At 41.3% G+C, this 16536-nt stretch overlaps 1 protein-coding gene across 1 annotated transcript; it reads left to right on the plus strand.

Annotated features, from left to right (window-relative positions):
- Positions 1 to 1556: 1556 nt before the first annotated feature.
- On the plus strand, positions 1557 to 15470 carry LOC146980641 (PR domain zinc finger protein 12-like). The gene is made up of 6 exons (XM_085787985.1): positions 1557 to 1941; positions 5406 to 5471; positions 5593 to 5717; positions 8716 to 8871; positions 13590 to 13704; positions 14944 to 15470. Exons 1-6 carry the CDS (start codon positions 1557 to 1559, stop codon positions 15468 to 15470), a joined length of 1374 nt encoding a protein of 457 aa, XP_085644111.1.
- The last annotated feature ends 1066 nt before the right edge of the window (positions 15471 to 16536 follow it).

Raw genomic sequence — 16536 nt, forward strand, 5'->3', positions numbered from 1 at the left:
TGGACCAGGACCAGGACCAGGACCAGGACCAGGACCAGGACCAGAACCAGGACCAGAACCAGGACCAGGACCAGGACCAGGACCAGGACCAGGACCAGGAACAGGAACAGGACCAGTGTTGATGGTGCATGACTCAGCAGCAGCTTCTGGTTTCCCACACTTTCCTCGGACAGTGAACGCAACGTTTGTGTGTTTGTTGCTCAAGTCATCATCAAGTCATCATCAACCAATCATCTGAGAGATGAGCTATCAACCAATCAGAGGTGATGATGATGATGATGATGATAACTAACCTGTCTGACTAGGTGGATCCTCAGGTCCTGGTCCTGGTCCAGGTCCTGGTCCTGGTCTCTAGTCCTGGTTCTGGTCCTGGTCCTGGTCCTGTTTCTGGTCCTGGTCCTGGTCCTGGTCCTGGTCCTGGTCCTGGTCCTGGTCCTGGTCCTGGTCTCTAGTCCTGGTTCTGGTCCAGGTCTGTACCGGTCTGTAGCTCTGGTCTCTTTATCGTCGCTGCTTCATTAATTAAGTCTAATTGAGTCTCTACGGTGTCACGAGACGGAGCTGTAAACGGCGCCAACAGCGCGTGGAGGGGACACACACACACACACACACACACACACACACACACACCCTCTCTCTGACGGTGGAGGAGGTGATAACATCTCATTACAGAGCGGCTGCAGCTATAAAGACCCACACACCCTCACACACTCACTCTCTCTCTCTCACACACACCGACACACACACACACACCGAGCATTTTTAACAAATCTTCACTTTTCATTTTATCTCAACTTTCATCTCTGTGATTAACGGAGCCACCGCAAGAACAGGAAGAAGAGGAAGAAAAAGGAAAAAGGAGAAGAATTCAGCTCGTTGAACTTTATTTAATATTTGAATTTTATTTAGGCTAAAGACAAGAAGAAGGAGAAAAAGAAGAGGAAGAGGTGGACTTGTCATCCTCTTCATTATTATTATTGTTCATTTCTGTTTTTGACAATTTTTTACTTTCATTTCATCTCAACTTTCATCTCGGAGGAGCCGCAAGAAGAAAAAGGAGGAGAAGAGGAAGAATTCAGCGCTGGTTGAACTTTAATATTTGAATTTAATTTAAAGACAAAAAGAAAAAGAAAAAGAAAAAGAAGAGGTGGAGGTGGACTTCTCCTCCTCATCATTATTATTATTGTTCATCTCTGTTTTTAACAAATCTTTTACTTTTCATTTTTATCTCAACTTTCATCTCTGTGATTAACGGAGCGACGGCAAGAAGAAGAGGAAGAAAAAGGAGAGGAATTCAGCGCTCGTTGAACTTTATTTAAATTGTATTTAAAGACAAAAAGAAGGAGAAGAGGAAGAGGAAGAGGTGGACTCGCCATCCTCCTCATCATTATTATTATTATTATTATTCAGTTCTTTACCTTTCATTTCATCTCGGAGCGACCGCAAGAAGAAAAAGAGGAAGAATTCAGCTCGTTGAACTTTATTTAAACTGTATTTAAAGACAAAAGGCAGAGTTAGAGGGGTCTGTGGGGTCTCTGGGGTCTCCCCCCCCCGCGGCCATGGGCTCCGTGCTGCCCGGTCCCGGCTCGGGCTCGAGCTCCTCTCTGGGCCTGAAGCCGCTCGCGCGCTCCTCCGCCTCCTCGCTGTGCCTCGCGCCCTCCTCGCCGCTGTGCCTCGCGGACATCATCACCTCGGACATCCTGCACAGCTTCCTGTACGGCCGCTGGAGGCACGTGCTGCAGCAGGGCGACCCCACGCAGCAGCAGCAGCAGCAGCAGCAGCAGCAGCAGCAGCAGCACGCGCACCACCACCACCACCTGCAGCAGCAGCAGCACGCGCACCAGCAGCACGAGGACCACCACCACCACCACCGCACCGGCCCCCCGAGCGCGAGCCCCAAGACCGCCTTCACCGCCGAGGTGCTCGCGCAGTCCTTCTCCGGAGGTGAGTGATGACGACACCTGTCACTTTACCGCACATGACGTCACATTTATACTTTTTTCTTTTCTTTTCTTTCCTTTTTTTTCTTTTATTATTTAAATTTTTTTTATTGACAGAAATGTTTCATTATTTTAATTCATTATTTGTTTGTTGTTTTTCACTTTTTCGTTTAATATCGTTACGTCACGCGCTCCTTTGATTTGAGTTTATTAATTAAGACTCTGCAGTTTGTTTATTAGGCTATTTAAAAAAAAAAAGATAAACGATGCGTATTAAATTAAAATAAAGAATAAAAAAGATGTTCAGACCTCATTTTTAACGGATGAATGAATGAAAATGAAGGAAAAAAGAAGAAGCAACAGGTGTTTTAATTGATGATATGGACCGCGTGTTGTGTCTGCAATAAAGATTAATCATGATTAATTATGATTAAAGATTAATCATAATAATAATAATAATTATTATTATTATTAACATCTGACCTGCGCTAAACACGCCTCATATAGATGATCGATAATTAAATAATCAATTCATAGTTTCCCTTTAATCAATCAGACTGAACTGCAGTTACAACGAAACTCAAAAGTCTCAAAATGAACTGATGAATTCATTCATTCAGCAGCTGTTGATCGGTTATTAATTGGTCTAAATTCATCAGAATTTATTGAATAATTCCATTAAGTTTCCGCGCGGTTGAACACACACACACACACACACACACACACACACACACACACACACACACACACACACACACACACACACACACACACACACTCTCACAGGTTTTTAATTCCTATCTTCTTTCTCTCGTTTCGTTCGTTTCTCTTTTCGGTAAAATTCGTTCGGGACAATTTACCGGGATCGACTCATCACGTTTGTCCCGAGTGTTTTCTTTTCTTTTCTTTTCTTTTCTTTTCTTTTCTTTTCTTTTCTTCAGAGTTAATCCTCTTTCATCCGCCGCTCCTTTATGTCACGAGCTGTTTCACGGTCCCGGCGCGAGCGTGAAACAGCTCGTGACATAAAGGAGAGCGGAGGAATCTGTTCTGCTGCGACATTTTAATCCGCTCTCTTTATTTACTAACTCTTATTTCATTTACTTTTTATTTTATTTTTATTTTAACTAATTCTCCTCTTTTTATTATTATTATTATTTTTTTTTATCGCGCATAAAATCTTTTGGGAAATGATGAAAGAGAAAGAATGAATCCAAGATTTCCTCCTTTGGCGGCGGCTCAGTGGCCCGCGGTGTGTGTGTGTGTGTGTGTGTGTGTGTGTGTGTGTGTGTGTGTGTGTGTGTGTGTGTGAAGGAGAAAAACCACCGTTTAACCTCCAGCTTCACGCTGCCAGGATTCATGTTGCGTTCACTGATTGTGGGAAAATTCATGAACTTTTTATTGTGTGTGTGTGTGTGTGTTTGTCGGTTCCTTTTCCTTGTTTTGTGGGAATAGATAAGAAGTGTGTTTTGTTTTGTTTATTTAAGTTATTTTTCTTCCTGATTCATATTATTTTATATATGTTTGCTTATTTTCATGTAAAAATGTCCGACATGCGTCTATGTGTATAACTTTACACTGTATTTTTATTGTTGATTCTATCTCAGGGGTTCTCATAGTCTCACTCTGGGCTCCACATTGTTCCATGGTCATTAAGTCGTGACCCACTTTTATAGAATTAAAACCAAGAATTTTTTTTTAAAGCCTTTAAAAACTCATTTAGCTCTTTATTGAGCAAAGTGCATTTCAGAGCACATGAATGAAACTGAGGAGTTACCATGACAACTGCATGTACGGAAGTGAAAAAAAAAAATCAAACTACACAAAATGATATATTTGACTTCTAATGCATCTCTGCATTCAGAGCATGTTCACTAAAGTGAATAAATATCAAATTGCACAAAATAAAGACCCACAAAACAAAACCAGACTCACTGCATCAGGCCACATTAATAAGAAACTGAGATCTTTGCATTCAGAGCAAATGGAGCAAATAATCAGAAAGTGAGGAGGAGCATTACAACTGCATGTGTTCATGTGTCTCGTGTGCCTTTCAAAATAAGTTATTTTTCAAAATAAAAGACATGTCCAACATCAGATGTGCATTAAATATTATTTACTTTTTTGACCAGCTGTCTGCGACCCATCCAGAACGGGTCCCGACCCACCAGTTGAGAACCAGACCATGACCTAGACCATGTCGTCACTTTTCACTGTCAGACCGGTGGTGTGTCACTCACCCACGCCCACGGGTGGATATGAACACCTGAAAGCACCTGACGAAGAGCGCACTGCTAGAAACGTTGTCTCCTTTTTATAGTCCTCTAACCAGGGCCGGTTCTAGGCGGCATATATGAGGGGGCAGTCAGAGATGTGAAGAGGGCATCATGTGAACGCATCAAGCTCCAGCACCTTTTTTTTCTCCGTGCTTATATAGTAACTTCATTGAATTGGGTTGTTGACTGTGTCCAACCACAACCTGGAGAAGAGGATTGCACTTTGTCAGACCTCTTCAGACCTGTCCAACTAGGGGCTGGAGGGCCAACCAGGGTCTTAGAGCCCACTTTTTTTATTGTCGTAATGCAAAGAGCCACATTATATTAAAATTTTTGTGATTTTAAAGCTATCAGTAAGTGATCCGGTGGTTTTGTCTAACTTCCTGTCAGCCGATGGAGTTAGCAGTCCCCGCCCTCCACCACATTCAGGCGCATCCCTTGGCTGCACACACAGAGAGGACTGCCCCTTTATGCCGTTCTCTCTCCTCATTGGATAAAGGTTGTAGGATACGAGGAAAGTTTTCTCCTGGGCTCAGAGCAGAGCAGAGTGACTGACAGACCCGTGTTTCAGACCAAACACTCTATAGAAGTGATTGCTGTCGGAAGATACAACTATTTAAGACTTATATTAACACAAACATTCACCTTACTTCTGCTTTAAAATGTGAGTGAAGCATTCTGGTGTACTCTGAGAAGGGTGGGTGGGGGGGGGGTCTACTATGGTTAGAGATTTACAGAACTGAAAGGTAGTCTTATGAATACAAAAAAAAAAAAAAAAAGAAGAACAGAACATTTTAGAAAAGAACAGTGTCCCTTTTTCGGAAGATTTTTGTGCTACTGCAGATCATTTTGTCAACTTGTAATATACACATTTTTTGAGTAGATATTAAAATGTGCTTTCTCAACTTCTGACATTTGGATTTGAGGGGGCAAGACATTTTTTTGAGGGGACGCTGCCCCCTCTCTTGCCCCTGCGTAGAGCCGGCCCTGCCTCTAATACATTTTTGTATATTTGGGAGCTCCTATACAGTGTGGCGAGTCCTTTCTTCTCTTTGATGTTTGTTGCTGCTAAAATTAAATAAAGTAAAATAAAACAGAATAAAAGAGAATAGAATAATAATCTGCAAAATCGAAAATAAATATGTGTGTGTGTGTGTGTGTGTGTGTGTGTGTGTGTGTGTGTGTGTGTGTCCAGAGGTGCAGAAGTTGTCCAGTCTGGTTCTTCCCAGTGAGGTGATCATCGCTCAGAGCTCCGTCCCAGGTAACAACCACCTCCTCCCTGTGTTGTTGTGTTGTTGTTGTGTTACCATGTTGTTGTGGCTGTGTCTAAGCTGTTGTTGTGTTGTTGTTGTTGTTGTGTTGTTGTTGTTGTTGTGCTGCAGGCGAGGGTCTGGGGATCTTCTCTAAGACGTGGATCAAAGCCGGGACAGAGATGGGCCCGTTCACCGGTCGCCTCATCTCCCCCGAACACATCGACCTCTACAAGAACAACAACCTCATGTGGGAGGTAACGCACACTAGATAGTTACTATAGCGACGCCACGTTAAAGGGATAGTTCAACATTTAGTCAAATTGGCCCATTGCCATAATCCCTATAGTCATTACACTGCAAAAACTCAAAATCTTGTGTTATTTCTAGTCAAAACAAATCTCATTCTACTTAAAATAAGACTCATCACATTAAAAAGTAGCTTGTTTTTAGGCACTTTTTTTTTTTTACTTTTTCCAAACATATTTTCACTTGAATCAAGTAGAAAAATCTGATAGTGGAGCAAGTTTTTCTTTCTTATTACAAGCACAAAAAACTAACTGCTTCCACTGGCAGATTTTTCTATTTATTTCAAATAAAAATTTGTGAAAATGATCTAAAAACAAGTTAATTTTTAGGTAATGAGTCTTATTTCAAGTGGAAAGAGATTAGTTTTGACCAGAAATGAGACATTTTGACAAGAAATAAGACAAATATTCTTGGAAAGATTTTGAGTTTTTGCAGTGCAGCAGTAGGTTCATTACCTTTAATTGTCGGTGCAAGCAAGGCCGTAGCTACCATTGAGGACACCGAGGTCATGACCTCGGTATTTTTTTTCGGCCTAATGAATGAAAAAAAAAAAAAAAAGTGCAAAGTATTAGGGAGGACAGATGGAAGGTGACTGAGTGACTCTCTTGTCCAAACAACAATTCCGGTAGGCCTATAATGCTCTTGTTTATTGACGCCCTCACGTACGCTGGTGTTTGTTTACTGGTCGCGGGAAAAAAGGCGATTCATTCGGAAAAAGCGAGTGATACAGCGCGTCGCGGAGCCTGCGTGCATGGAGGAGAAGGCTACTGAGTGAGTTGGCTCTAGATAAACTGCTCTTTCCAACCAGTTGTTACACTGTAAAGGTTTCGTACATACGTACGTGCACTTGAACCGCTGTATTATTTAGGGACGGGTCCTCATGTATGCGGAGAAAACAGCTGTTTAATAGGGTCAATCAGCGCCGTTTACTGTCTGTGTCCTGCACTATGCACTAGTTGAGCTACAGTAAGTGGGGGAGAGCAGAGACCTCTTTCCTGCAGATACTATACTGAGGGGGCATCTACTGCACTGTCCATTCTTCCATCAACTTTATGTGAAAAGCACAGTGACATGATACATTTTATGTTTACAGACAGGGGCGTCACTAAGTTTTAAGGACAGGGGGGGCTTAGCCCCCAGGAGATGCACAAGATGTGAGCATATGTGGTGCACGAGCACAAATATTTCACAAACAAAGACTGTGAAATTGTTTCTAAAAAATTTTGGACAGATTTAACAAAGAGCATATGGTGTAAAATCTTTAGGCAACCATTAGTTTTATTTCAGTCTTTTTTATTTAGCCTATTTAAAGAAAGCTAAGACCTGTGAGATTATTACAGACATGTCTGGAGTAGGCTACAGTAGAAAATGTAAATTTTTCATCTCTGCCTAGTAAGAATACTAACAAAAATCACATTAGAGTAAAATCTACCTTTGAATCATGGGATATCAGGCAAATTAATAAGTAATGTGTAGGCTAACTGTGTAAAAGTAGATGCTAAAAAAAATGAACCTGAGCAATTTTGCAGCTGTTTTATTATCAGAGATACGTATGTCCAGGTGGAATTTGACCTTTGGAAAACTTATTAGGCTATATTTCACTAATAGCCTGTGTCATAATATTCACTCCATCCAAATACAACTGTTTTTGGCTCATTTTGATTTCACCTAGACCTCTTCATATTTTCCCATTCAAAGAAGACCATACAACCGAAATGAAGTTTGACACCAATATTTTACTCATAAAAAATATGCATAGAAATGTGAAATACTACATAGCTAAACAACGTGAATAACCAATTATAACACAAACCAAAATTTGCTGCAACAAGGAGCAGTCAGATGTATGTTTGTGGTAACTATAAGGAAAAGCAAACAAACTTCCTGGGCCTGTTTCAAAGTGAGGAGCACAGCTGACGCTCCAGAAGGAAGTCACCAAAGATAGTAGGCTATAGCTGGTCAAAAAAGAGTGCACACTTCACCCTAGAAACCTGTTCATCTTTATGTTAACAACCAGGACCTTCACATTGCATTTCAGACTCTTTTTTTTTTCGAGCTGGAATTAAACTTTATAATATAATATTTTTGCTACTCTGTGGCTGCTACGAGTGTGAGGAGCTAGTCTACTGTTTGTAATAGATGGTGTGTTCTCATCAGAATTCAGTGAAGTTGGGTCTCCTCTGGATGATCACTAGTGATGATAATATCATAAAAATGGCATTAATCTAATATGATGTGTGTAGTTTTTGTCTGTCAAAGTGCACCAGATTGAAGCCTTTTAATATAAAATTGCCCCAAATTTCTGACGCCACCCCCCCGCGCACCACGACTATGACCTCGGTATTTCAAAAATCCTGGCTACGGCCCTGGGTGCAAGCTGTTTTTAGAACGGCGGAGCAGAGCCGTGAGCTGCTCAGAGCTACGCTACGGAGGCTCATTATGGGATTTCTTGGTTTCCCTCATCATCAAACTCATCAAATACACAATCCAACAACTCCACAACGCTCTGGTGGACAAGTTGTGAGCTGCACATTCACCACGCTATGAGATAATAACACAACGTTACCACACAGAGTTGTTTTAGAGGGAAATACATAGAATTTTGCACAAAGTTTGGCCTACATCGTCTGATAGATGAGTTATTACACTATTGTTAAGACCCAGAGTGGGCTCAAATTCAATTTTCTTTTCTGTACAGCTTTAAAAAAAAAAAGAAAAAAAAAGAAGAAAAGACTGATTTCCACACAACGACCAGAAAAACCACAAACACGTCGGAACGGACAAACTTTGCATTCCAAGTTCTTCACGTAGCTAAAACATTAAAACATTGCAAAGGACACAAAAACAATTAAAAAACATTTTAACTAATGGAACAAATCATTTAAAATCAAAGAGAAACAACCAAATGAATTGAACGTGTGTGTGTGTGTGTGTGTGTGTGTTCAGGTGTTCAACGAGGACGGCAGCGTGCGGTACTTCATCGACGCCAGCCAGGAGGACCAGAGGAGCTGGATGACCTACATCAAATGCGCCCGGAACGAGCAGGAGCAGAACCTGGAGGTGGTCCAGATCGGCAGCAGCATCTTCTACAAGGCCGTGGAGGTCAGTGAACGCATCGCCGCTCTAGTACTGACTACAGACAGAAGCTAATACCCGTGTTGATTATTAGCAGTGGTGGACAGTAACGGACAGGGCTGTTGCTAGGAATTCTGGGCCCCCTTAAAGAATACTAAAGTGGGCCCCTCCCCCTAACTTTTCCTTTTTTTTTCTTAGACTACGTATGTATTATCGTTTTTTATTTAGCCTTCTTTGTTTTGATGCTAATGCAGCATTACACTGCAAAAACTCAAGTATCTTAGCAAGAATATTTGTCTTATTTCTAGTCAAAATGTCATTTCTAGTCAAAACTAATCTCATTCTACTTAAAATAAGACACATCATATTAAAAGTAGCTTGTTTTTAGACACTTTTTACTTCTTTCAAGCAGATTTTCACTTGAAATAAGTAGAAAAAATCTGATAGTGGAGCAAGTTTTTCTTCCTTATTACAAACACAAAAAACTTACTTTCACTGGCAGATTTTTCTATTTATTGTGAATTTAAGTGAAAATGATCTAAAAACAAGTTAATTTTTAGGTAATGAGTCTTATTTTAAGTGGAAAGAGTTTAGTTTTGACTAGAAATGAGACATTTGGACAAGAAATAAGACAAATATTCTTGGAAAGATGTAGAGTTTTTACAGTGTACTATGAGTATTAGTCAGGGTCTTACGCAGAATAAATCAGTCATACAAAGATTAGACTACTGGGGTTTTTTATGGCCCCACTGGGCGCTGGGCCCCTAGAGTTATCAAGAGTTAAAAGCTCCTTACTTAAAGTAAATGTAAAAGCATGTACTTTTGGATAAGTACCTTTAAAAGCAAGTACTTCTTTACTCTTACTGCAGTAACATGTGGACTGAGCTACTTTTACTTGTAACGGAGTACATTTTGACTAGTAGTATTTGCACTCTTACTCAAGTACTGGGGTGGAGTACTCTGTCATCTCTGATTATTAGAGTAGTAGAGAACATTTCCTGAGCGTCAGGTTGAGGTGACAGACTGGTCAACGAGGCGTTCACTGACCCAGAGGGAGAAGGAGTGGGGTCTGTGGCTCCCTCTGCTGGTGTGACGGCCACGGTGCAGAAACAGCAGCCGAGGCTCCGATACAGAACTGATCGATCAATCAGATTCAGAATCAGATTCAGATTCAGATTTTCTTTCTTTTTGGTAACACTTTATTTTAAGGGGTCCTTGTTCCTGTGTATCTACCTAACTAATTACAGTGTAATTACCTATGTAACCGTATGTAATAACATGTACTTACATTGTAAATACAGGTAATACTCAGAAAATTAGAATATCGTGAAAAAGTTCATTCACTTCCCCATGATTGCGAACTGTACTGAACCAGACAGAGAGCTTTTAAAGGCTCAGGAACCCTTTGCAGGTGTTTTGGATTAATTGGCTGACGAGGCTGTGACAATTTGAGCTACAACATTGAACTTTTTCACGATATTCTAATTTTTTGAGACTCTGATTTTGGGGTTTTCATAAGCTGTAAGCCATAATAATCAAAATTCTAACAAATAAAAGCTTGAAATATCTTGCAATGCCTGTTATGAGTCTAAATAATATATTCATTTCACCTTTTAAGTTGAATTACTTAAATGAATGAACTTTTTCACGATATTCAAATTTTCTGAGTATTACCTGTACATAGTGTATTTTGGTGTACTTACAGGTCCTTGTTACACTTGTAATAAGAAATGCTTGTGTAAAGAGAGAGGCCACAAGTACATGTTATTACATACGGTTACATAGGTAATTACACTGTAATTAATTAGGTAGATACACAGGAACAAGGACCCCTTAAAATAAAGTGTTACCTTTTTTTTTTAATGGGAACAGTAGCTACATATTGATGGACATTGACATGTAAATATGTGGGATTGTAGCCAAGTGGCTCATTTCCATCCCCAGTCCCATTGGCAGGTTGATGTTAGACGATGACGATAAAAAGCACAAAAAGTAAAAAGTACAAGAGGCAGGACTAGGACAACAAAACACCTCGACATCTTACACAAAACATATGTGAAGGACATAAACCACCAGTTAAGTGACCGTAGTTAGTAGGTAGTACGTAGGTAGTACGTAGGTAGTACGTAGGTAGTACGTAGGTAGTACGTAGGTAGTACGTAGGTAGTATGTAGGTAGTACGTAGTAGGGTTAAAAGAGCAGGGAAGGGGACCAAGAGATCACTGAGAAGTTCTAAAGAGCTACAGTGAAGTTAAAGTGCTGTTTGCTAAAGTGGCGAGTGCATAATCAGAGTGATGGATGGATGGATCAGAGTGATAGATGGATGGATCAGAGTGATGGATGGATCGATCAGTGATAGATGGATCGATCAGAGTGATAGATGGATGGATCAGAGTGATGGATGGATGGATCAGAGTGATAGATGGATGGATCAGAGTGGTAGATGGATGGATCAGAGTGATAGATGGATGGATCAGAGCGATAGATGGATGGATCAGAGTGATAGATGGATGGATCAGAGTGATAGATGGATGGATCAGAGTGATAGATGGATGGATCAGAGTGATAGATGGATGGATCAGAGTGATAGATGGATGGATCAGAGTGATAGATGGATGGATCAGAGTGATAGATGGATCGATCAGAGTGATAGATGGATGGATCAGAGTGATAGATGGATCGATCAGAGTGATCAGAGTGATAGATGGATGGATCAGAGTGATAGATGGATGGATCAGAGTGATAGATGGATCAGAGTGATAGATGGATGGATCAGAGTGATAGATGGATGGATCAGAGTGATAGATGGATGGATCAGAGTGATAGATGGATGGATCAGAGTGATAGATGGATGGATCAGAGTGATAGATGGATGGATCAGAGTGATAGATGGATCGATCAGAGTGATCAGAGTGATAGATGGATGGATCAGAGTGATAGATGGATGGATCAGAGTGATAGATGGATGGATCAGAGTGATAGATGGATGGATCAGAGTGATAGATGGATCGATCAGAGTGATAGATGGATGGATCAGAGTGATGGATGGATGGATCAGAGTGATGGATGGATGGATCAGAGTGATAGATGGATCGATCAGAGTGATCAGAGTGATAGATGGATGGATCAGAGTGATAGATGGATCAGAGTGATAGATGGATGGATCAGAGTGATGGATGGATGGATCAGAGTGATAGATGGATGGATCAGAGTGATAGATGGATCAGAGTGATAGATGGATGGATCAGAGTGATAGATAGATGGATCAGAGTGATAGATGGATCGATCAGAGTGATAGATGGATGGATCAGAGTGATGGATGGATGGATCAGAGCGATAGATGGATCGATCAGTGATAGATGGATGGATCAGAGTGATAGATGGATGGATCAGAGTGATGGATGGATGGATCAGAGTGATAGATGGATGGATCAGAGTGATAGATGGATCGATCAGAGTGATAGATGGATGGATCAGAGTGATGGATGGATGGATCAGAGTGATAGATGGATGGATCAGTGATGGATGGATCGATCAGAGTGATAGATGGATGGATCAGAGTGATAGATGGATGGATCAGAGTGATAGATGGATGGATCAGAGTGATAGATGGATGGATCAGAGTGATGGATGGATCGATCAGAGTGATAGATGGATGGATCAGAGTGATGGATGGATGGATCAGAGTGATAGATGGATGGATCAGAGTGATAGATGGATGGATCAGAGTGATAGATGGATGGATCAGAGTGATAGATGGATCGATCAGAGTGATCAGAGTGATAGATGGATCGATCAGAGTGATAGATGGATGGATCAGAGTGATAGATGGATCAGAGTGATAGATGGATCAGAGTGATAGATGGATCGATCAGAGTGATAGATGGATAGATGGATCGATCAGAGTGATAGATAGATGGATCAGAGTGATAGATGGATGGATCAGAGTGATAGATGGATGGATCAGAGTGATGGATGGATGGATCAGAGTGATAGATGGATCGATCAGTGATAGATGGATGGATCAGAGTGATAGATAGATGGATCAGAGTGATAGATGGATCGATCAGTGATAGATGGATGGATCAGAGTGATAGATGGATGGATCAGAGTGATGGATGGATGGATCAGAGTGATAGATGGATGGATCAGAGTGATAGATGGATCGATCAGAGTGATAGATGGATGGATCAGAGTGATGGATGGATGGATCAGAGTGATAGATGGATCGATCAGAGTGATAGATGGATGGATCAGAGTGATGGATGGATGGATCAGAGTGATAGATGGATGGATCAGTGATGGATGGATCGATCAGAGTGATAGATGGATGGATCAGAGTGATAGATGGATGGATCAGAGTGATAGATGGATGGATCAGAGTGATAGATGGATCGATCAGAGTGATAGATGGATGGATCAGAGTGATAGATGGATGGATCAGAGTGATGGATGGATCGATCAGAGTGATAGATGGATGGATCAGAGTGATGGATGGATGGATCAGAGCGATAGATGGATCGATCAGTGATAGATGGATGGATCAGAGCGATAGATGGATGGATCAGAGTGATAGATGGATCAATCAGAGTGATAGATGGATCAATCAGAGTGATAGATGGATGGATCAGAGTGATAGATGGATAGATGGATCAATCAGAGTGATAGATGGATAGATGGATGGATCAGAGTGATTGATCGATGGGCTGCAGACTGACTGAGCGACTCTTCCTCTCTCTCCTCAGACCATCCCTCCGGACCAGGAGCTGCTGGTCTGGTACGGAAACTCCCAAAACACCTTCCTGGGAATCCCGGGGATTCCTGGAGGAGAGGACGAGCAGAGCAAGAAGAGCAAGAACGGTAAACACCATTGATTATTGATTATTGATTATTGATAGTCCAAAGGGGTTCATTATGTCTGTGTTCTATTAGTTAAACGTAAATTCTTATATAGACGACACAGAAAAAGGTTTAGCAGAAAGTTCTGCTCAACCTTTTTCTATGTCTTCTGTATAAGAATTTACATTTAACTAATTAATTAATTGATAATTGATAGTTGATTATTGATAGTCCAAAGGGGTTCGTTATGTCTGTGTTCTAATAGTTAAGTTTAAGTTCTTATATAGACGACACAGAAAAAGGTTTAGCAGAAGGTACTGCTCAACCTTTTTCTATGTCTTCTATATAAAAACTTACATTTAACTAATTAATTGATTGATTATTGATTATTGATAGTCCAAAGGGGTTCATTATGTCCATGTTCTAATAGTTAAAAATACGTTCTTATATAGACGACACAGAAAAAGGTTGAGCAGAAGGTTCTGCTCAACCTTTTTCTATGTCTTCTGTATAAGAACTTATTTAACTAATTAATTAATTGATAATTAATAATTGATAAATTATTATTGATTACTGATAGTCCAAAGGGGTTCATTATGTCTGTGTTCTAATAGTTAAACATAAGTTTTTATATAGAAGACAGAGAGAAAAGGTTTAACAGAAGGTACTGCTCAACCTTTTTCTATGTCTTCTATACAAGAACTTATTTAACTAATTAATTAATTGATAAATTATTATTGATTATTGATAGTCCAAAGGGGTTCATTATGTCCATGTTCTAATAGTTAAACATAAGTTTTTATATAGACGACACAGAAAAAGGTTTAGGAGAAGGTTCTGCTCAACCTTTTTCTATGTCTTCTATATACAAACTTACATTTAACTAATTAATTAATTATTGATAGTCCAAAGAGGTTCATTATGTCCGTGTTCTAATAGTTCAACGTAAGTTCTTATATAGAAGACACAGAGAAAAGGTTTAGCAGAAGGTTCTGCTCAACACTTTATTAATTAACTAATTAATGAATTGATAATTGATTATTGATCTGTGACCTGTGAGTGAGATAAGGACGGAGCGCTGGCTCTGTGAGCGACAACGTCTGTCACAATGCTGTAATAAACAATATAGAAGTATTTCAAAATAAAAGCTGGTGACAGATGATTGTTTTTTTTATTTTTTTCGGGGGTTTATAATCTACATTTGATGCTGTGGTGAGTTCACTGTCGGTCTGACACGTTCTGTTCTCCTCCACCCGACAGATGAGTTCCACACCTGCGAAGGCTCCTCCTCCTCCTCCTCTTCCTCCCTCTCCTCCTCCTCCTCCTCCTCCTCCTCCTCTTCCTCCCTCTCCTCCTCCTCCTCCTCCTGCTCCGCCAGCGTGGGCCGCATGCGCTGCGTCATCTGCCACCGCGGCTTCAACTCGCGCTCCAACCTGCGCTCGCACATGCGCATCCACACGCTGGACAAGCCCTTCGTCTGCCGCTTCTGCAACCGCCGCTTCAGCCAGTCGTCCACGCTGCGCAACCACGTGCGGCTGCACACCGGCGAGCGCCCCTACAAGTGTCACGTGTGCCAGTCGGCGTACTCGCAGCTGGCCGGGCTGCGCGCGCACCAGAAGAGCGCGCGCCACCGGCCCAGCGTGGAGGCGGCGGCCGTGGCGGCTCAGGGGCTTCAGGGGGGCGGGGGCGGCGCCGTGCACTCGCCCCCTCCTCACCCGCTGCCGCAGCTGACGGCCGTGCCTCACCCCGCGTCGCTGGTCCACCACATCCCCACCATGGTGCTGTGAGGGCGGACAACACACACACACACACACACACACTGCAAAAACTCAAAATCTTGTCTTATTTCTAGTCAAAACAAATCTCATTCTACTAAAAATAAGACTCATCACATAAAAAGTAGCTTGTTTTTAGGCACTTTTTTTTACTTATTTCAAGCAGATTTTCACTTGAATTAAAGGGACAACAAGGAGTTTTGTAAAAGCGAAGTGTTTTCTCACTACATTTATGAGCCTCCGCACCGTGAAACTCTTTGACCAGTGCAAGACAGACTCATGTTTTCATTCATCAAGAATTAAAGTCAGAGGTTGGAAGACGATCACATACCGTCGTAGTTCCCACCATAAACGGAGATTTGGCGGCGTTATTCTCATGACGCTGGTCGGCTCGCCCAGCATTTCCACCACCACTAATAATAACCCTGCATCGCTGGTCCATCACATCCCCACCATGGTGCTGTGAGGGCGGACAACACAACACACACACACATACACACACACACGCACTGCAAAAACTCAAAATCGTACCGAGAATATTTGTCTTATTTCTAGTCAAAAATGTCATTTCTAGTTCAAGTTCACCTTTATTTATATAGCACGTTTAAAAGGCAAGGCAAGGCAATGTTCTTTGTATAGCCTGTTTTTACCACCAGTTTGTCTCAAAGGGCTTTACATCCCATCGTAACAACATCCTCTGTCCTTAGACCCTCACATCCACTGAGGAAAAACTCCATGGAAAACCCTTTTAACAGGGAAAACCAGGAGAAAGCTCAGGGTGAGCAGCCAAAGTGCTTTACAGTGCAGAAGTAAAAAAAAAAAAGACAAAATTACATAACAATTCACACACGCATATCAATACACGTACAGAAATATACACATGCTATGTACAGTGTACACGTATAAATATATACACATAACCATGGCGAGAACACATCAGTTCGATCATGATCGAGTGATCGAAGAAATCTCATTCATCACATTAAAAAGTAGCTTGTTTTTAGGCACTTTTTTTTTTACTTCTTTCAAGCAGATTTTCACTTGAATTAAAGGGACAACGAGGAGTTTTGGAAAAGCG

The sequence above is a fragment of the Trachurus japonicus genome, chromosome 9 (genome assembly GCF_045865225.1).
Source record: "Trachurus japonicus isolate A0001 chromosome 9, Traja_1.0".
NCBI lineage: Eukaryota > Metazoa > Chordata > Actinopteri > Carangiformes > Carangidae > Trachurus > Trachurus japonicus.

Excerpts from the sequence above, each read along its gene's own strand:
- LOC146980641 (XM_085787985.1), top strand. The coding sequence starts at position 1,557 with ATGGGCTCCGTGCTGCCCGGTCCCGGCTCGGGCTCGAGCTCCTCTCTG. Across the intron at positions 1,942-5,405 it reads CGCGCAGTCCTTCTCCGGAG|AGGTGCAGAAGTTGTCCAGT; the intron begins GTGAGTGATGAC and ends GTGTGTGTCCAG. Across the intron at positions 5,718-8,715 it reads ACAACAACCTCATGTGGGAG|GTGTTCAACGAGGACGGCAG; the intron begins GTAACGCACACT and ends GTGTGTGTTCAG.